The 22,611-nt window shown below is 39.4% G+C and overlaps 1 protein-coding gene across 1 annotated transcript in view; it reads right to left on the bottom strand.

Annotated features, from left to right (window-relative positions):
* Window positions 1-5,566: 5,566 nt before the first annotated feature.
* Window positions 5,567-22,611, bottom strand: part of INPP5A (inositol polyphosphate-5-phosphatase A) — a 278,978-nt gene continuing 261,933 nt past the window's right edge. Inside the window, exons 11-13 of the mRNA XM_065407974.1 lie at window positions 11,952-12,063; window positions 6,991-7,059; window positions 5,567-5,647 (exon numbers count right to left, since the gene is read on the bottom strand). Of these exons, the coding sequence (XP_065264046.1) occupies window positions 5,567-5,647; window positions 6,991-7,059; window positions 11,952-12,063 (262 nt within the window). The remainder of the gene's footprint in view (window positions 5,648-6,990; window positions 7,060-11,951; window positions 12,064-22,611) is intronic.

The raw sequence follows: 22,611 nt of genomic DNA, 5'->3' as shown, positions 1-22,611 counted from the left end.
CCCGCTCTACCGGCAGGACGCCAGGAGCCTCCCAGGAGGTGCAGCCTCCCGAGCCAAGCGCAGACGGCAGCGCCGGAGTCTCTGCCCCCCAAAGGCCACAGGCTCCGCTGGGCAGGGGCGTCTTCGCGCTGCAGGGAGCCCTGGACCAGAATCGGGCTCGGCGACCCCCGCAGGCCGCTCCGGGAGACGCGCAGGGGTGGGTCCGGGCAGCCTCTCCGCCTAGCTTGGGGCGCTGCCCGGGGACTCGCGCGGCGCGGGACAGGCAGTGGGTTTGGTGCCCTGGAGGCCGGACCGGCTGAACACGCGCCCCGGAGCCGCACTGACAGCTCCGAAGCAGCGCCCGGCCGGGCTCCGGCCTTAGCCGCTGACCTGGGGGGGAGGGGGTGGGGTAAAGCCGCCGCCTTGCGCGGATCTCCGGCAGGGGCAGATTCACCTCCCTGCTGCCCTCTCCTGGGGCGGGTGAACCCGGCATGCCCTTCGCTTGCAGCCCACACCCCCAGGGCCGCCTCCCCCTTCGGCAAGAAACAAGCCGAGAGCCGGCTTTGGCCCGGTCCCAACCTCCTCTCCTGCCCTGGGGCTGGGCGCCGCAGCTCCCTGCCGGCCCCGCTAGCCCCGAGCAGAGGGAGGAGCGGCTCTAGTTTCTTTTTGACAGTGGAGCAGATTGATGGCTCGGAGGCGACACGTGGTTCAAGGGGGGTTTGTGTTTTCAATGCAAGCAGCGGAGTCCGGAGCCAGCCCGGCCCCCCCAGCACTTGTTATACCCCTGCCCCAGGGGCGCCACGCACAGGCCCCGAGCCCGCCGGCCTCACTCCGGCAGAATTGCCTTGGGAGCCCGTGGGAATCAGGCCCGAGCAAAGGCCGCGGAGTGGCTCGGGCCCGACCCCGAGTATCCTGTTGAGTGTCCCATGAGTGTGGGCCCGCCCCTTCTCTTCAGCACAAGCCGTTGCTGCTAGGACCTGGGCTGACGTCTGCTGTGGCCGCTCTTATTCCTCGGAGACCTCTAAAGTCCAGCAAGCTCATTTTGTAGGAAGACGCATGGCTGGAGCCTGCAGACCAGTCGCCCCCACGCCTGTGCTCCCCAGCTGGTCTGGCAGGGTGGGTATACCACACGTGTAAGCCCGCGGGGGGGGGAAAGACCGCGTGCAGCTTTTGTCTGCTTCCATACAAACCAGGCAGATAGAAAGATCTTAACTCGGCACTCACCGCAGAGGTCACAGCAGTATCTGCGGCTTTAGAGGAGCTGGTAGGTCCTCAAGGTGTACTGCAAAGCCCTCTGTGAAGCACCCCTTCCGTTAGTGTCTCTGAGCGCTAAGGAGGGCCGGGCAATGTTCCCAGCTGAGGGGCAAGCGCTCTGTGGCCAAAGCCAGGCAGAGCATGTCTGAGACCGGCTGCTAGAGGAGCGGCTAGTGCCCTTTCTATGGCTAATAAACCACCTAAAATGGCATTACAACCGAGGTCTCAAACCATGCGTTTAAAACTTAAAGCCAAATAAGTATTTTCTCAAGACACTAACTTCTTATCAGGTAATTGACAAACCAGAGGTTCCCAAAAGAGAATCAATACAGAAGTTAACCTAAAAACACATTTCCTCTCTCACTAAAAGGTGGCTGAACTAAGCCCGCAGCCCTTCCTTCTCCGCCCTTTCCTAGCAAGCCTACTGCAGCTAGATCAGCTGCATAGTAGGAGCCATTTATCTGTGGATAGTTTACCTCTTTATGCAAAATAGTCAATTAGACATATAATTTAGGTATACTACAAGTGCAGCCCTCTTTTGACAGGTTAGCATTATTCCCCATGTTGTCTTTAATTGACAATGTTGTAGAAAGGCTAAAGGTTCATTAATACATTATCCTGTCCCCTGTAAATGTGGCCTGACCAGGGAAGAAATTTAGGGCTGCTACTGAAGAAGGCAAGTACCCAAGGTGTACTGCTTGCTCTTGTATTTTCATATTTACTCGGTTTACTGTGATCTTTCAGTCCTTGTTTCCTTCCTCATGTTTCATACTTTGATGTGCTTCCAATTTGATAAATACCTGATGGAAAGAGCCCCAATCCCTCTTTAGAGAGCCCGATGGGATTTCACCTTTGCACTTACTTCTCAGATGGCAACACCTTTCCAAAGGAAAGACAGAAAAGCTTAGATTCCAGAAGGCTACTTCACTTTACTGGGACACATTGATCTCTTCTTTCCTCAGCATAGAGGCTGCTTATCCACCTACCAGCCCTAATGATCAGCTCTCTGGTGATTGGTTAGAGCTGCGCCTCAGGATGTTCACACAGAGATTCAGGTGGTGTCACTTCGGGGTTTGGGAGGAGGCCGATTTATTTCTCTCTGACTTTTAACACATCGGAGTCTTTCTGTCAGGGCAGCTAATTATTCTAGGGGCGGTCCTGTAACTTCTTACTCAGGCGAAAGGTCCCACTGAAGGCAATAAGGGTTTGAAGGACCAGGCTCTATTTATCTACATTTAAAAATCAAGTTCAGAAAAATCCTTACTTTGGCCCCCAGTGTGTCTTGAATATACATGAATGTGAAGGGTAGTGCCTGCTTCATTACAACTGGAACTACAGGGACAAATCTAACCACATTAACTGATTGCTAAGGGAAAGTGACAGGATTATAAAACCTCCTATAGTTAAGAGGCCAGCCTGAATTCTTACAATTGTTCCTCTACAGACTTTATTTTTAATTAATTGAGCTTCAAGGTGCCCAGAAATATATATTCAGTTATTTGTATCTTTCTATAGATCAAGGTAGCTTTTAACCCATCAAACTGACCTAGAGCAAGAGGTATTTAACCTCTCCATCCACAACGATCTGTTGTTATTTCTACAAACTATAATGGGATTGCTGGGAACACAATGCTATATTGGCCTGATCGGAACAGTCTATATTCTATAATATTAAATTAATAGTCGCACTAGAGCGAAATTCTCCATTGTAGAAATCCATATTCAGATTAAAACACAATAGTTATACAATCAATGTTGCATATTAAAAAAAAAAAAAGGTTACATACTGAAGTTAGTATTTAATGAACACTGTGACTTTAGCAGCATTAATGCCATGAAGGGGAGAACATACAATTCAGTGAATGTGTAATTTGATAGAAAACCTTAGGTAAATATAAAATATTTTACCACAAACTATTAGGCTTTCAAGATATTATTCAAGAAGAGGAATTTCTATTAGGGATCTTTCTTAAAACTTACTACTTGGGACCCACACATTTGAAAGATCATGCCTCCAATTTTTTAAACACTGAAATAGCATTTTATGAATGTTGTTGAATTAATTTTGTTGAGAATTTCTCAACTCAACAAGTTACCCTAATAGGTCATCTGTATAGCTGTTTCTTCTTTAGATGGCTTAGAATTCTTTATGGTCCCACAGTTTATTATTTTACCTAGTCTATATATAAAGAAGTCTTTAGTTTTTTCCCTTTTTTAAGAGGCAGTATTATTTTTTATGACAAGAGAGCTCAGGAAAGAGCACGTAGACCAGTATCTATAAAACGATCAGGGGCTAGCAGTTTAAAGATCCTGGTGGTGTCGGTATATTATTAGGAGTAGCTATAAATACACTGTTATAGTCAGATTAACAATTTATAATAAAAGAATCCCACATTTTAAAGTGCAATCAGTCTGTTAAATTTCTTCTCAGTTTGTATTGTGTTTCAATTTATACACAAAAATGCATCTTATTATCTGCCTAGGTTTTCAGACAAAAAAAGAATATAGTCAATTAGCAGAAAATTAAGAGGACAACTTCATATTTCTGCATAATCCCCACACCCAAAATTAATGGGACAGACACAGTCATTTTTCATTATGATCAGATTTATTGCTTGAGAACCAGAGTACTCATTTCTAAAGGCCTTCAAAGTTACCATGAGTTGAATCTCTATTCGTGTTAAATAGAATTACCAGGTGGTTATATTGCAACATGGCACACTGACATTACAGAGCTGCAGAAACCCTATGAACAACAGTACTTAATACAAACCCAGACTGTATTGTCGTGAAAACAAATTCTGCAAGCGGACATCAAATCATTTTCAATGGTAGTGATTTATACCAAAATCAAGCATCAATCTAATGCCATCACACAGTCCATGAACTCTGTAGTGTTCTAAATTAAATCAATAAAACATACATTTGTGTTTCATCAACAGACTCTCTAATCACCTTTTAATGTTGTACTTCGTGGTGGGAGAAAAATGTTCATAACAAGGTTATGTTGCAGGTTGCACATAGCTACTAACTAAGAAAATTTACAGTCCTTTTCGCTAACACTTTGTATAAATACAGTCTGTGTTGGGTGCAGATGCTATCTGAAACAGACTTCTAATTTTCTTCTCCCATGTTGTTATTGTTTTAATATACAATACTTGGCACCATAAAACAGTAACAAAAGACAGACAAAAACAGTTTACAAAATTCTTGAAAGGTACACCCAAATCTAACTAGAGACTTCACATTCAGTCCTTAATAGTACTTAGAAAGAAGGTATTATAGGAGTAACAAAGTGAAACTGCTAATATATGTGCTATATAGTATACTATATATCTGTATTGATGATGGCACTGCTATATATTATTTGTTTTATAAATGTTGATTGTTGATGTACACTTAACTAAAACTGCTAGACTCCAACACTAATTGCTGATATGGCACTCTCAAGCAGTCATAATGGAAAGTATATTTAGCATACGTTTTGGTAAGGTTTATAAATTATTTATATATCTGTGTATATATACACACACATACATATATATATATATATATATATAGACACACACATATGTATGTATAGAAAGCAGCTGCTGTGTGATTCAAAACCATGTTACATGGCAGAATAGTAAATAACATGAGAAAAAAATCTATAAAAAATTAAAACCAAAACAAAATTCTAAAACTAAAACAAACCATAAGCCTTGGTCAATGAAGAAAATACCATTTAAAACCATCAAAATCTCTATCTATATAATCCAATGTACAAAACCTCCAAATGGTACAGATATATAATGTTAGGCATGACACCTTTAAAAGTTTAAAATGTGCTGAAGTAGCTTTTCCACATTGACAAACACTTATTAAAAGTTGAAAATTGTGAAATCTAAAATACAGAACATCTCTGCTGTCTATTAGAGTTTTGGCAACAGAACCGTGACATATTATATATATATATATATATGTATATATATATATATAAAAATAATTCCACATTTCTACTTGATGTCACATGAACATACAAGACAGTGAGGTATGTGAGGCTTTTCCCGAACAGAGTCCAGATGCTGAAGCATAGTGTACGATCAGCAGTCTAAAAATGTGGCACTCAAGACTTGATTTATCAATACAGCTGTTAGGATTATGCATTTCAATATACTGCTTATTCTTTCCTCCTCCATGCTACAGGGTGGTTTCACGAAAGATCTTCTCATTTCGAGGGCATCTTTTTCCTGTTGCAGAATTGGCATTTTTTTAAAAGAAAAATAAACACAAAGGGGAAATGATGTAGAAAATATAAACAAAGGGGAAAAAAATGATATTTACCACCACATCACTGCACGACACAACACTTGTGCACATTTGCAATAGGTTTACCTGCCCCAGCAGCTATTCGAAAGGACAGGAACACAGGCTGCAGCAAGTTAGGGAGAAATAGGGGTTATACACTTGAAAGGTAGAAAGAGATCAAACACTTTGTAATGATTATTTCAAACAGAGTAAGAATCAATCTATAACCAGTGACAAACTGATGGAATAATCTAGACTTCCTTCATTACTGTAATCTTACAATTCTCAAGAGATCCAGGAAGACAGCCACTTATTGGGCCGATCCTGTGCTCCCATTGAAATCTATGGGAATCTTGCCATCGATCTCAACAGAAGCAGGACATAGCACCTTATTTCATTTGTCATAATATTAACTCTGTTGAAAGAGGATGCTTCTTAAATAAATCAGTCATAAAAGAAATCAAAATGATTGTATCCAGTCTGGCTATTACTCTGTTCCTGAAGGACACTGCACTTTTAATTTTATCAAACAAGTTAGTATATCAGTAAGATCCCTTCTTCCTTTGAAAAAGATTTTACTACCGCCACAAAAATGATGACTATAAAAATAAATAAATAAAAATTTACTATATTTGTAAATTTGTATTTATTTATTTCTACAGTCATCATTTATATATATACATACATACTCACACAGAGGAGTTATTAAGTATCCCATTACCATTCCTAAAATCATAATTTAAGAGCCACTGCAGTACATCTGTCAATGATATTGCAGTATAGTTTTCAGATTTCTAACTGAATTTTTACATGGATATTCAGTCTTAAAATTTCAGAGATGTTTTTAGTTGTTTATAGGATTTTCAAAGAAACCAGGTGCTTATTGATCAAATATTTCTAACTGCGGTTCCAGTTTGTGGTATCTTCAGAAGAGAATTAGCTAACTATACGGGTTACTTAAAATTTATGTTTTTATCATCTTTTATCTTTTTAAACAACTGGCATATCGCTAAGTATTCTTTTTCTTACCTGTTGCTTATATATGGTACTGTCAGCATTTTATTATTCTAACAGTCAACTAGACACCAAATTAAAATTATATTCAGGAAACAATCTAGATAACTAAGTGAAACTAAAGTTTTTCATGGGCACTTTATTTAGGTAAGGTTATAAATACAGATATATTTGCTCATACTGATTTCAAATTACAGTATGTTTTTATGCTGCATTCTGGAACATTATCCTATTCTTTACTGAAACTTGTGCTTGTACCTAATATAGCATTTCTACTGATTTCAGATGAATTTAACCCCAACTTGTATAAAATTTTCCAAAGCATCTAGTTTAAAATAAAAAAGGGGGAAAATAATTGACTTCAATATAAAAGGAATAGAAATTAATACACACATTCTATGTTCCTAATAAAACGTAGTATAATACAATACTGTTAACACTGAGTTAAATTACCTTGTGATCCCCCATGCAGACATTTGGCCCAATATGGTCATAAATCACTATCTTCTCATCATTTTCTGACTAATTAAAAAAAAAAAGACTAGTCAGTTCAGTTATTTTTCAGATTTCAGAGAAAACTAAGTAAGGAAAGGTTATAGGAATGGAAGTTCAGTAAGAACGTGCAACAAGATTTCTTAATGAGGGCATATTCAACTTGGCTCCTCAGAGCAAAGATTACATAGAAACGTTACATTAAATATCCATTGCAAAGCTTTGTGAAATTTCCACATAAAATACTTACAAATCACTACCACTCCCTTTTAGGGCTTTACCAACTTTTAGCAACTAATATTTAAGATGTGGAAACTAAGGACTCAGTTATAGCTACATTCAAATCTTGTGTCAGTGAAATGCAGCAAGTGGTTTCACCACAGTCCTCTCTTTTAGGAACAGCTCAGAAATCTTTTTACTGAATTACATAGGACAGGAATGTCGCTCTTGGAATAACATGGAATTCACATTGTCTCATTACAAAACATCCTATTTACCCATATAGTAGCATTTTAAATGTACAAGCAGAAACATTAACACATCCTTTATCCTTATTATTTATTAGTTGAATTACCTGAGCACCTAAGAGCCCTAGCCATGGACCCCATTGTGTTATTGCATCAACTATATAAAGTTAAACAAGTAGAAACAGCTGTTGAATATTTTGTACAAAACAGTTAAAATATTTAGCTATGAAAGAAGAAAGCAAAAGAATCCTATTTCTATTAGATACTTTCCTTTAATAAAAAGAGCATTCAAAATATCTTAAGAAAATCAGCCTCAACTGAAGGAGAGCATTCCTCTAGCCAGCCCTGTGAACTGCTTTCATTCTACTCTATGTTGAACTTTCTTCTTATACACTTGTTCTCTTTGCAGCTATGATTTAATAAATAATAGAATGTACTCATCTTTCTGCCATTTACACTGAACGTGTGATTTTGACAGCCTATTTTATCTAGCACAACCCTTTAGGAATAAACACACAGAGAGGCTTACAATTTCTTATTATACTAAACAATTCCTGAAAGCTAATTAAATCTGGAGTCTGCACACTGGCAAGTCTCTAATACAATCACAGATGTGCTTTAAAATAGTTTACAATACTCATTTATTTTGTATGAAACAGTCAAGATTTTCTCATCTGTAATCAGTCAAGTTTGACTGGGCAAGAACTTTATATAAACAGCAGCATTTAGGACTATAAAGTTAAAACTGAATTATCTTTAATGCAGTAAGGAAGCTTAAGGTCAGATTTACTTTATAGCATGGTTGTCTGCCAAAAAATATAAAAACATAACCTTCTGCATTGTATGCATGAGCACTTTCCAATATTTCAAGATCATAATGCCACTACCGTCGGAAGTGGGGATACATTCATCAAAAGCGACTTGATAATTTACAAAGGCAGCATAAAATTGTGGATTTTCAACTGCATAATCTTTAGACAGATAAACAAATTACAGCAGCGCACAAGCAGAAACAATATACACTTGGCTGAGCATTCATTACTGCATGCTATCAGGCATCAACGCAACTCCCTAGCAGTGGGCAACCTTTGGTGTTTTAGGGCTCAGGAAGCATAAAATAACATGATGGTGAGGTAACCGACCATAGCATGATAGATGATGTTGCACGAAAGCTGTTTACAGCCCCATGTCTGTACAATCTGTAATGCCTAGTGTGTGGAGCTGAACATACTGTGTTGTGTGCTAAGTTGCACACACTACTCCTTTTTCTACAAAGCACTCAAAAAGTGCCGATTTACTAAAATTTGTTCTTTGAAATAAGAGATAAGTCGGCCAGAGCTGAAAAGCAATTTTTCAGATACCTACAACAAAGCACTAACACATAAAAAAAAAGAACAATGCATAATAATTTCTCAACAATTAGTTATACCAAAGAAATTCTTTGTCTCTAATTTTTAAAGATACACAGCTATTTAAAGTATAAGAATGTATCAGACTTGCAATTAAGTATAGTCTGATAGTGTGCTTTTGGTTTCCTCACTGATCCTTTTTTTAAGGTTCAAATATTTCTAATAGTGCACATTGTAAACCATTATAAACAAATAAGATCTGAAGTCGGCGGGAAGGCAAATATAGTTTGCTGCATACAATCAAGAAATTTAGAAATGACTTAGACCTATTGCATCATCTTTTTCTTTCCTCCACCAATTCAGTACTCTTCCCTATTGTATATTTTCTATTGCTTTGCTCAAGTTTTATGGGCCAAAATTTCCAAGTGGCCTACAGCTGGATAAGAACCTTATTCTCTGCTGGAGTAAATTGGAACACCTAAACTGAAGTTAATGCAGCTGTGCAATTTACATCAGCAGAAAATGTGGCTCTAATTTCCCTCTGTAATTTTTGTATGCACAAATCTTTGTCCATATCCAAAATAGCATGCCCCAAATTTGCAAATGCAAAATTGCAGACACAAGATTAAAAAGGATTTTGAAAATTCAGCCCTTAATGCTCCAAGTGAACTACTGCCACTTCCCTATGGAGATTATTTCAGGCCAATTGACCTCATTGTTACAAATTTTCTCTGGTGTTCAGCCTTCATTTTCCTATGTTTAAGTTTGTCCCATTACATTTGGTTACACTCCCTAATATAATCAAACAATTCCTCTCTTTGGTGGTGTTTTCACCTTCAAACATTTATACACAGTTATATCTCCTCTGATTCATAGCTAATTTTTAAAATCTTCCCTCATTGGTCACTCTGTCCTTTGTTATGGAGAATTCCATGGATGTCTAGAAGTATATGCAATATTGTATTTACTGTCTTACCAGTGTCATATAGAGATGCAAAATTATCATCTCTTTGGTATATGATTCTACATATGCAGCCCAAATTTCCATTGACTTTTTATGCTGCAGTATTGCATAGAAAGCTCATATCCAGTTCATTCTCTGTTCCTACCTCTTGTTTGGCAACTCTGTTTTCCCGGTATTGCTTTCCTACTGAATACTAGGGTTCCACAGTATTCAGATGTTGTATACATTTTAATTATTGTGCCTAATAAATAGAATAATATTGCCTTTATCTTGAGCTCATTGATGGCATTAATCACCAATTAAAAGATTAAATCAATCCAGGTGCATAGGGCCCTTTTCACTATTTCAGCCTTGTGGCTGTATAGGAAGGCCTTGGACAGCCCCCACATGGGGGCTGCTGCAGTGCTTCTGCACATGAAGGAGGTCCCTATCCTGGCCCCAGAAAGGCCATCATGGATGGAGATCTGGAATCTCTGTGGATCCATTGGCTGGCAACATTTATACAGGAGATGCAGAAGGGCTTAAAATGCTATTCTAGACCTGTGACAGGATTAGTCACAGAGGGGCTGTACCATAGCCACAGCCTGTCCCCAAATTAAGGAGGTGAATTCCATTCACCAGACCTCAAGAATTTCCCTGAACAAACCAAGTTGCAATGAGGAGTGAATTTCACCCTGAATGAGGATTTGGTGAAAAGTTTAAAAGGTGTTAATACCAGCACTTCTTAGAGTTTAACATGTGAGAAGAAGTGCTTTCGAGAGATGGAAACTTGAGTAGCTATGGAAAAAATAGTCTCACGTTTCAGTGAGTTATCTTTTGATTGTAATTATTTAACTTACTGCAAAGCAAACATTATCATGAGATACACAACACTGATGAGAGAGGGAAAGAGAGAAGATTATAAACATAAAGAAATCAAGTTTGAAGTGTTTCAGTACTACACACACACACACGCACACACACACACACACACAAGCATGGAGCCAGTAGTGTGAGGATTTATTTTCCAACCCTACCTATTGTAATTAATGAATGTTAAAACACGTTAGTATGCAGAAAAACAAAGATAAACACAGAGCGTTGTGTCTTAAATAAGCTTGTCAAGCCAAGACATTTTTGGAGAAGGCGGGCAAGATTCACGGGTGTGATGAAGCTGCTGTGACTGCACAGCCATCACAATCTGTCAGTAAAGCCCTCTGGAATAACCCCAAGAAGATCACCTCACTGTAGTGTGGTAGAAAGTCACAGCACAGACACTCTAGCACAGTGGTGGGTAACCTGCGGCCTGTCAGGGTAATCCGCTGGCGGGCCGCGAGACAATTTGTTTACATTGACCGTCTGCAGCTCCCATTGGCTGGGAACGGTGAACCGCGGCCACTGGGAGCTGTGGGTGGCCGTGCCTGCGGATGGTCAATGTAAATAAACTGTCTCGCGGCCCGCCAGCGGATTACCCTGACGGGCCGCGTGCCGTAGGTTGCTCACCACTGCTCTAGCATGTCCCTCACACCCACTTCTGGCATTGCAGGAAAATGGGGCATGGTAAGAGCAAAGAGGCATGGATTGTATGCCCCTATGATCTCCTTATGTGTTTTTGGTTCTCAGGGGCCATTTGCAACATGTGTAAATTGTGACAGCATTCAGGTTGCGGTAACCTGGCATGAGGGACCAGTCCTACACACAGGATAAGGGGAATACCAAGGTCCCCTTTCTACTCTGTTGTGAAGTGTGTAGTTTGGTCTGATCCCAGGATCTGGCTCAGTATCTGTACAGCAAAAAAGGGCCACGGAGGGGAAGGGAGGGGAGGAAAACTGGGAAATTCTTGAGCTACATTGTTGCTATGGCATTGGCAAAATTAGGCTTATCACTGTGCACTGAAATCAGAGGACTCTATGTCTCACAGAGGTGTTGTGAAACTTAATTGTACAGTGTTTGTAAAACACTAAGATCCTCAGATGAAAAGCTTTGTATAAGGGAAAAATGTGATTATTGCTTTGGTGTTGCTGCCTTCAACTATCGCTGGGGTTTACTCTGGACAGTTAAGAATTCAGGGAGAGGCAAGAAATATCAAACAAAAACAAACGCTATGTTGAAGATAAATGAAGAAATAACTAGAAAATAATGTGATCACATGGGTGTACTTACTTTTAGAATCAGTTCCTTGGCTGAATGCGACATCAGAATTCTATCACACCAAGCTGGACATCTAGTATTCATGTACTGCTTTCCCTGGCTACAATCTTCACTGTATGGATAACTGGAAAAGAATCAGTGCAACATCTGTCAGCAACCAGCCTGACTTTTTAACTTTCTGCAAGGCAGCTTTAATAGCCACTGGCTCAATCCACACCGTTTTTTTTTTTAAACCTGCAAAAGTCAGTTCTTTCAAAATGTACCTGTTTAACACATATGTCCCTCCCATTCCTAAATTTAAGACCTAATCCTGCAAGATGCTGAGCAATTCCTTTAAAGTGCTCAATGTACTCATCCCCTTAGATTTCAATGAGAAAGAGGGGTGCTTACCACCTCAGAGGAGCTGGCCCTTAATAAATATCAATGACTTGTTATTTTTTTGAAACAGTCATAGTTTACCTCTATTTCGCTCCTCATCCTTATAAACTCATTTTAGTCTAAAAAGTTATGTGTTCTTCTAAAAACTTTTCTTCATCTCCCTTTAAATCTCAAAGCACCATACTCTCACCTCGCACCTGACTATTTTTTTGGGGAGAGAAAATAAGCTCTTATTTTTAGAGATCCATCTGTTGAATTTTGTCTTATACTTAGATTGTAAACTCTTTGGGGGCATGGCCCAGCTGTTTGTTCTGTGTTTGTACAGCACCTAGCACAATGGGGTCTATGACTGGGGCTCCTAAGCTCTACAATAATAAATAACAAGAACAACAACAATGGAGAAGGACTAAAGCAAGAACAAAGTCTTTGAACACAGTGGACCATTGCATATGACTCTGGGGTATAAATTAATGTGCGGAAGTACTCAGGAAACTGATGTTCTTCTCACTGAATTTCCTTTGAATGACTCCCTCAAGGGGGAACTATTTCAGGAATTACCCCGGACACAGAGTCAGAGACTTGAAAACCCCACAGCGGCCTATTTCACTGAAATACAGAGATCTATCCATACAAATCCAAGTGGTAGGTGAACTCTGGCTGCTCTTCTGGGCTCCCTGATGGCTGAAGGGGAAGCATGGCTGTGGGCTTTCTCTTTAAGAACGGGCAGCTGGTGATACAGGGGGAGATAATGACCGAAAGGCAAATGAAAACAAGGGGAAATAAAACTAAAAAGCTTTACAAAATGCCATAACTCAATCTGAAGTCACAGTAATAGCACACACACATATTTTGTCTCTTTGGTAAAGGTGTTTGGAATAAAGCAGATAAGATGGAAGGTATATGTGGGTGTATTTTCTTTGAATTCAATATAGATGCTTATCTAATGAAGCTTCCTGGCATTACTATATTGCCTAAGCATATTTGCAAGCAATGAGCACGGGAGCTGCTGCGCTTTAACATCACAAGATACCCATTAGTTCCTTGTTATATAATTTTAATCCCCCTCCCTTTTATAATTCTATTTTAGCCAAATTTTATCTACCCATCTGGCAACCCTACCGTCACCATCTACAGCCAGCACAATCAAGGTTCAGCCCTAATGAAAAAAAACAGGGAAACTGCAAATAGGGTGACCAGATGTCCCAATTTTATAGGGACAGTCCCGATATTTGGGGCTTTTTTTTATATGGGCTCCTATTACCTCCCACCCCCTGTCCCGATTTTTCACTCTTGCTATCTGGTCATCCTAATTGCAAAGGAAAAGTTATCAGCTCTAACCTCTACTATGAAGCCAACGAAACAATACCACAGAATGGACAGAATGGCACTATGTGCTTAATATTCTTTCTGCTGCTCCTGAGTGATGTTAATGGGAACTGTCCGACAATAAATAAATAAATAAATGAATAAATAGTTGAATAGCAACCAAGAAAATGATACCTTCTGAAAAAAAACTATTAAAGTTTCAAAATGTTAAGCCCACTATTTGACCTGCCTAGTTGTTCATAAAATCTGATTATGAAAGCCCATATGCTAAACATCTAAGGGGTAATTTTTTATAAAAATGTTGAGGTAGAGAATAAATGCCACTGGATTCTGAAAAGAATGGCTCTTCTTTAGTTCTCCTAATTGTTTTAAGTTTTATTCCTCTTTGTGCGATTACAGTAGTAGCAAATATTAATGAGACAATGCTTAGGCCAAAACCAGACAGACATGTTTGGGTACAAGTAGTACCTGGACACATGAGCCAAACTGCAGATTTTCAGGTGTCAGTCAGGCCATGTTTCCTTCTTAACTTTGTTCATCCATTGACTTGGGAGAGGCATTCATTTGCATAGTTGGTATTTAAATTTTGACACAGCACTGAGGGCTACCATTTTCTGTTACATCGCTACAGTATCCTTTACTAAATCCAAGTTTCTTCTGTTGCCACAATAGTTTTAAGTAGTTCTCTCACATAAGAATGATGGAATCAGGTCTTGGGTTTTGGATGCAAATCAATCCGGACAAGACTGGAGTTAAACTGGTAGGTTCAATGTGAAGACACCGAAGAGGTGGTATCAGCTCTCTAATGCGGAGAAATTGTCCAACCAAACCAGGGAGTTTTGTTGGATCTTCAACTGCTTCTGGATGTCCCTGTAGCAGCAGTCGATGAGAATGAAAGATGTTTCGAAGGATGCATCTTCATCTGTTGGATACAGACCTCACCACAGTAGTCATTTTGAGAAGGGAACACTGCGATATGCTCTCTGTAGACCACTCCACAGACTATGATGGTTTATTTGTTTAGGGACATTTTCTAGGAGGATGCTCCATCACGTGTGGGTTTTGTGATGGCTTCTGCTTAATTTCTAAATGCAGCTGAAGTAACCTATAATGATTTAAATAGGTTGAACTCTGATTACCTCAGAGACCACATCCATGTGAGGCCACAGAGTCAAAATCATCTCAGGCATTTCAGCTAATAGCCCCTGGTTTAGCTGTCAGGGGGCTGAAACCAGCTCCTTTTCAGTGAAGGATCATTGACAATGGGATGCACTTAATATTTGGATTCTCCATAACTTTGAATTTGCTGACCTTCAAGGTCATGCTGCAAGGCTCAGTTGTTCTCCCAGACTTTTTCTAAAGAGGACAGTGAGTAAGCGAGTGGGGAGTTTTTTGAGGAATCCAGAGGGTTCTGAGATGATTCAATTTGTTGGACATTGTTCTTAAATTATTGATGTATTTTTAGAAATAAGTGCTAGATAGGTGAACTCATAAGTCTTTGAATAAGAGGACTGGATGGGTGCATTTAAAAAATAATAGATATAAATCAGGAGGTTTTCCTTTTATTCTGCTTATTGCTGATTTCATAAAGGAATTACTGAAGCTTTCAAGAGAAGGTTTTTAAAATAAGATTTCTGGGATTGTAACAAAAAAAGGCTTTCATGCTTGAATAGAAAGTTATTTACCACCCTACTTGGTGTGATATTATAAAACTGAGATGCATAGCTTTCTACCAAATGGGTTTACAAGCTATACTGCCATTAAAAAGATTAGCCATGGCAAACAGCCAAGTAAAGTGTACTGAATGTATTGGAACAAACCAGTGATCTCAGTACCTTTTCCACCTCATCAAACCTAACAAGACTCATTTTCAAAACATATTATGAGAATTCAATTTGCTGCTTCACTGCCATACAGAAGTACAGCTTATTTGTGAGTGTCCATGAGATGTTTTGATGATGTAATATGGTTGGTAGCTGAAGCTCTTTGTTTGCAATTTAAGAGTTGACTTTTTCTGGTAACCTATGAATGCATCTCTTGCTTTACTTGCACAAGAGCCCAACATAACAAACACTACTTTTTATTAGAGAAGTTATATGAATCAATCAGATTTCATATAGCCCACCCTTTTACAGTAGAAACTCTATGGCTCTGAAAGTGTTATGCTCTGTACCTAGAAAGATCATCTAAATTTAAGTATTACAGTATTTAATTTAAGAGTCTATATTCTGTAAATTGGTATTTACAAATCTGCTTTATTGATGTCATCATTTTCACATTATGAGGACTCCTGGCGATTCCCCAGGCTCTTTAATGATGAAGACTCTATAAAGAAGTTACTGTAGTTTAGAAGTAGCTTTGACAAACAAAATCAGATTTCTTATATCTAAGCTTGGAACTATATTGCTGAGATTAGAGCTGAAAGAAGTGCTGTAGTTAGTTATCCAACCATGATCAGCTGAATATAGCAATTTAACCCAAATCAGTCTGGGACAAATCCTCCTCTACCCAAGTTTGGTGTGGAGGGGGAAAAGAACCCGAACTCCATTCTAAAGGTGTAGTAGCACCCAGCGCGCCTACACCCCCAGTGCACTGGAATTCACCTACCTTGTCACTGTACATTTGCCAGACCATGCCATCCTCACTCCCCATACAATACTGAGATATGAGAAAAATTGATAAGAGAGTGCACCACAAAGAAGGAAGGGCAAAAATCTGGCCCCTTCCTTCATGGTTGAGGAGGGGTACAGATGTAAAGGAACTGATGTGGTTCCTCTACACAGGCCAACATAGGGCTCTTAGGGACCTCCATCCCTGCAGGGTCCTAGAGCCTGGGCTGCAGCCCAAGCCCAGAAATCTACTTAGCAATGAAACAGCCCCGCAGCCCAAGCCCGATTTGGTTGGCATGGGCCAGCCACATTTTTTTTTTTTTTTTGCAGTGTAGACATATACCTGTGGGTATGTCTATCCTGCAACATAAAGCCCATGCTTGAGCCCAGGCTCAAGCATAACCCTCCTCTTTGTGTCTACACTGCAATTGTGCTAACCCAGGGATCAGGCCCAGGGTTCCAGGACACTGTAGGGCTGGAGGGTCTGAGCTTGACTTAAGCTGGAACCCAGGATCTCAGCCTTATTGCTTTGCAGTGTAGATGCAGCCCCGTTTGATTTGGGTCCTGGGAATCAGCCAGAAGTATCCCACAATTCCATGGGACAACTTCCTTAGTGCTCTCTATCCCAACAATCTGCATTCCACTCTATTGAAAATGGAAGCCACCCACCCTTTGTGAACGGCAGCAGCTCAGGTCAGCATTAACTCATTCTCTTCTGATCACTGATCTTCAAGCACACTATCAGAGTCCTTTCTGGGTTGGCAATGGAGAGCAAACCAATCAAGCCTTTTGCAAAGTGAGCTGCTTCCTGGCAACGTGCAGGGCAGGCAGTAAAGTTTTCTCCCAGTGCACCATGGTCCCAGTGCTAGAACAGCCACATTTTGGGGGCGGAGGTGCTAAGGACTCTGGTATATGGTTACTTTGACTTTTTGACTTGGGTCTGTGCGCTGCAATGCGGGCGCCAGAGCCCTAGGTTCAAGCACAGGTTAGAAAAGTCATAGGGTTAAAATATAATGTAGATGTTCAAGTCCACCCCTAACATGGGTTGGCTGACTCAAGTCCCTCTAACCCTGGGCTTACATTGGAGCACAGACATACCCTAAGAGACATCTGAAGGTGTTTACACTTGCTGCATGCCCTAGAGGATCACTTGGCAGGGGCACCCTCTCCATCATCACAAGAATGGGAATTGGGGACGGGACAGGACAGCCCCCAAAACAACACAGCAGACAGTTTGGGGCTCATTATGTGCAGTTTATCTATGCCTTAAGTAGATTTTTGCAAGCAAAAGTTATAATTGTATTTTTCTGAAATAAGACATAGTCACTGCCCAGCATCCTCATCATACAATGCCATAGTTTTAATTAATAGCTTATAGTAGTTTCAGTTCAATTTTTCCAAATTTTCTTCATATAACAAGCATAAATATTGTCTGCATTAACCAATATCACCTTGGTGCTGCCATTGAAGAAAGAGGCATTACAAAATTCACAAAGACAAAAAATAAACCCTAAGCTGCTACTTGGGACATTGCTCATTTTCAGTTTCCTATGCAAATCTGTCATAAGCACATGAGCTTGCTGCTGCATTGCTTACACACCCAAAACTCGGAGGCACTAGAAATTCTGAAAATGAACCATCTGGAGATATCATGGGTCATGACCAGCACGGTCAGCATGAGTGCCCAACGAGAACCACATTTTACTCCTGTCAGAAAGGAACCTCTTCCAATTTGGCAACTTCCAGTACAGCACAGCTTCAAGTTCCTACTCAAAAAGCCAAAATCATCCCACTGACTTTAATGAAGTTACCAGATCGCAATTTGACCTGAGTTGATTTGCATTTCCAGTTTGAACATTAATTTTGAGCTGCCTTTGTGGCAACCCACAACCAATTCTTTTCTCATTTGTATAGAGAATGCAAAACATGAGTATTTCTCAGTTTAAGAGGAACCAAAGCTAAGTACGAGCACAACCAAAAATCAGGGCTATTCTTCTAATACATGTCTCCAGAAAGGGAACTAGAAAGGGACAGTGCCGTGTCACATACATAATGGTAGCTTTGGCGTCCTAATATCCTCAGCGTCATAGTGTTTATTAATATGCTGATTTCATGCTAGCAAGAAGGGATCCAAAACATTACCTGCATTTCTTTATGGTCAACAGCTCTCGCTGTTGGAACACCTCTGAATGTTATAAGTAATTACAGACAAAATATTTTGAAAAACATTAATGTTGCCACATCAAACATTCAAAAAGATAGGAAACACCAGAATTAAGGTTCCGTGTGAAAGCTTCACTCCATATCTTTGCATGTATGCATTATGATATCCTTGCCCAACACCACATGGGAGGGCAGCAACAAGAGCGAGGGATAGACCCAGCTCTCTTGGTCCCAGTACAGTGTTCTAGACACAAAAGAAAGTACTTTCTCTTCCTGAAACACTCTGCCTCATTCGCTGTCCATCCTGTGTGCTGCATCAGGCAGGGGTCCCGAAGAACATGCAATTAAAGACAGTAACATAACCTGGTCCAAGCCTTTAGGTGTCACACAATATGCATGTTAAATATAACAATAACAAGTGTACATGCACAAGGAGAGTGGCAGACAAGGTTATATAGATAAGCTTAATTCTGGCAATTCCTAATGTTTCAGTGCTTGATTTGGCACTCAATGTTCTTTTAACAGAGTTTTTGTTCTATGTTATTTCTTTTTTTTCTTTTCTTTAAAGCGAGCTGAGAAAATATAAATTCCACATGAAATCACATTGACCCCCCAGCATAGATTATCAGCAAGGATGAACGACAGAACTTTTAGATCAATATCAAAGACCTTTATCACATGTAGATGAAAAACTGGTAGCAATAATAGACTATTATCCTCTATCTAGACCAGCCACTACAGGGGGATGCCCTTTGCCAGTGTGGGTTTGTGAAAGATGATAGTTTGACAGTCCTGGAGACTGAAGTATCTTTGACGAAGGCTAAAGGGTTTACCCTCTATCAGCAGGATGTCTTATTTTTCAGTGCTGGTATTTTCTGCTGCTTTTTCTCCTTATTGCAGACTTTTTGTTTTCATTTTCACTCAAACTATTCAATCGGACTTACTTAGAAGTGGACTTTTTGTATAAAAGTATTAAGAAGCTATTGAGTTTAATTAATGTACTATTACAATGCCAAAGGTTTTCAAATTTTTCTGAACACCTGGAAGAATTGTTTTCACTAAATTTGATAAGTTTGAAAGTTGCTGTTGTGTAGGTAGATGTACACAAATGCACTTCTGTTATTTGTACTTGTGTTACTATTAGCAGGAACAAGAACTACATAGCAATAATATTGGGAACCCTTAAAAAACTAAACAGTTTGTCCGCCAATATTATTTCACTAATGATACTGTAATTACAGTTAAAGCTATTTTATTTAAAACACAATTATTGTCAGAGAAGCCAAATACCTTTACAAAACACCTACTGTAGGACTATAGACTTCTGTGATCTTAAACCAGCCCACCGTTTGTTAACTCAAAACACAAATGAACAATACAAATGAATTAAACCTTCCCTTAAATGGCATTCCCCATAAGGAATGGAAAGGATGAACTATTTTGCTTTTTATGACACTGGGGCAGGTGAATTTTTCTTTCAATCAGAAAACCATTCTATTTTGAGAATTCATATTTGTTAGTTCTTCTAAAACCATCTGTCATATGGTCAATGTAGTTCTGGATCCCAGCCCTTTTAGAAAATATAGTGAATTTCCTTTGTTGGTAATACTGTAATATACTGTACATTGCTTTAAAATTGTATCTTCTATGGTTAGAACATTATAACCATGTTTTACAAAGTGGGACAACACCCCGTTGATGACAGAAAATAAAAATAAGATAAGCTGCAATTTTTTCCCTAGCACAATAAAGGTCATTTTGAAAGACCGAGCACACGATATCTAATTTTACAACACTGTTGTTCAGACTATGTGCACATTATGAAAGTTCAATCAGGTTTTAGACACACACTACTTCTTAAAAACAAACTTCCATCACAAAGTTTCTAAGAGAGTTGAAAACTGCTCCCATTTGGAGGATGTTTACTTGATTTCGTTTATTATTTTATTGTTGGTCTATGACTTTTGTACAACTGAATTTTATTGTTTATACTTTATATTAAAGATGATACTAAGCTGCAAAGTTCCAACCTAGATGTGAACTCTTCCAAAGTTTGAGGGTAACCAGATCCAGGGTTTTGATGTGGCGCATTACAGAGCTAGTGATGTGTGAATTTGAACCTGAGTCCAAACATTCTCTGCTCAAGCTCACCACTACTTTATGTATTTTTATTTACCAGCAATGCTGATAGGTACCTTCACAGAAGACTTTTCCCCTACCTGTTTAATAATAGCAGAATAATATACGGTCAAACTACCATAGTTTTAATCAAAATCAAAATTTTGAAAGAAAATGGCAAGTGCTTTACACCTAAACTGTACACTATACTTTTAAAAATGTCCAACGTGCTACTATACTAAAGCCATAAGTAACAACATTAATAGGCCACTGGGCCAAACCTGGGGTGATTTGTGAGCTAAGATGGGAGTCGGGTAAAGGGATTTTATTGTTTTTCATTGACAAGGTCCCAGCTGTGCACTAATGGGAGCTGGTATATGCGTGACCTCATCACAAAAGCTCAGTTCACTAGCCAAAGTACAGCTTCCAAAAATCAGCATAGTCATAGCCAGACTCAACTTTTTATGAACTAACATATTATTTTCCCAAAATGCATTTAAATTAATTAAATTGCCATTTATATAGGTTTCCCTAAATTCAAAAGGGAAATCCATGTTCTTTAGGCTTAGTCAGCTCAATCTTTTCTAACAAATGGCCCTAAGTAATTGGACTTCATGTGCTCATCTTCTGCATCAGGTAGTTAAAGCTAAGCTATAGGACACCCTGCTGTTTGAATTAAATTAGCTGCTTCACATTTACCAAAACACTAATAGGTCTTCATGATGCTCTGTGAGCTAACTGGCCATGATATGTATCTCATTTAAGCCAAATCGGAGGGTAAACACAGGCCTGCAAACATAGTGGTTAAAGTACAATGTGTTAAACAGCTGCTACTTGCAAATGCTACACTAACACCATGGTGATCAAACTAACAATCAGAGTCAAAGGTCACAATAAAAAAGGGGTCAACCAGGCAATCCAGTAGCAAAGGGTAAGAAGGGTAAACAGGACTTGAGCCATAACTCCACGTAGTACACAAAGCAGGAAGGTTAATGACACAGTGTAATTTTTCTGAGTCTTTTTATGGAGTTATGTTGGGCATATTGTTCTGTGGATTAACAAACTCTTTTGTGTAACTATTATGCTGCAGCTTGCGTGCGTGGTGTTAATTCAGAGTTTTTACACTTTAGTTGGTTTGTCAGCATTAATGCAATGGAATGTTTCCACAGGAGTGTTGCTGTGTGTGTGTGTGTGTGTAGGGGGGGGGGGGGTTGGGTGGAGATACCAATGGATTCTTTCCCAATATGCAATAACTGGCTACTTTTTTACTCTGTAATGTTTCCAATAGAGACAATCTTTTCTTATTGATTATACAACATAGCCATGCTAAACCATGGATTGCCTTGGTGACAATGTCAAACTGAACCAGTTTTCATGTCATTAATGCCTTATTGGCTCCCCTTTGTAGGCCGTTTAGCCAGTTTAAGACTGAAAGCCTGACACACTGCTAACAGCAACTCATATGCTACATTTTGCTGTTCAATAAAGAGTCCTGGGGAGGTCCAGTTAACACAAGTGGATTATTCAGCAATACCAATGCTACATCAAGTGGCCAATGAATGACATGCCCTATTGCTTTAATAACCAGAACGTTGTACCCAACTAAGTGTATGAAATACTGCTACTATTACAACTGGATAAATTAAACTATGAATAATTCATCCAGTGTTGGCTTGTTTCAGTAAAAGATTCTGAAATTATTATACATGGTTCTGATAGAGCTAAATGGTTTTTCTGGGAATGTGCCTGACTGTAAGTAAGTTATAAAGCAAGCTATATTTTTACCTACACTAAAACAGAAAACAACTTGTATTGCAAAGAAGAGACAATGGATAGGAAAGCATTCAACTAACAGGACTCTTAAAAAGCAACACTTCCAAAACTCAGATTAATTTATTAATAGCAAAAAGGAAGCAACTAGAGACTGTTCACACTAGAGGTTATAACCTTGTTTGAAACCATTTTTGAACATAGTCATGGTGGTGGCTTGATTTACATCCTCACCTCCCATGGTTACAGGCTATACAACTATGTTCAGAAACGGTCCTTAAACATTCTCTATGTCACTTTCCTATCCC

The sequence above is a fragment of the Emys orbicularis genome, chromosome 7 (genome assembly GCF_028017835.1).
Source record: "Emys orbicularis isolate rEmyOrb1 chromosome 7, rEmyOrb1.hap1, whole genome shotgun sequence".
Classification (NCBI taxonomy): Eukaryota; Metazoa; Chordata; order Testudines; family Emydidae; genus Emys; species Emys orbicularis.
This window is presented reverse-complemented; position numbering and strand designations above follow the sequence as displayed.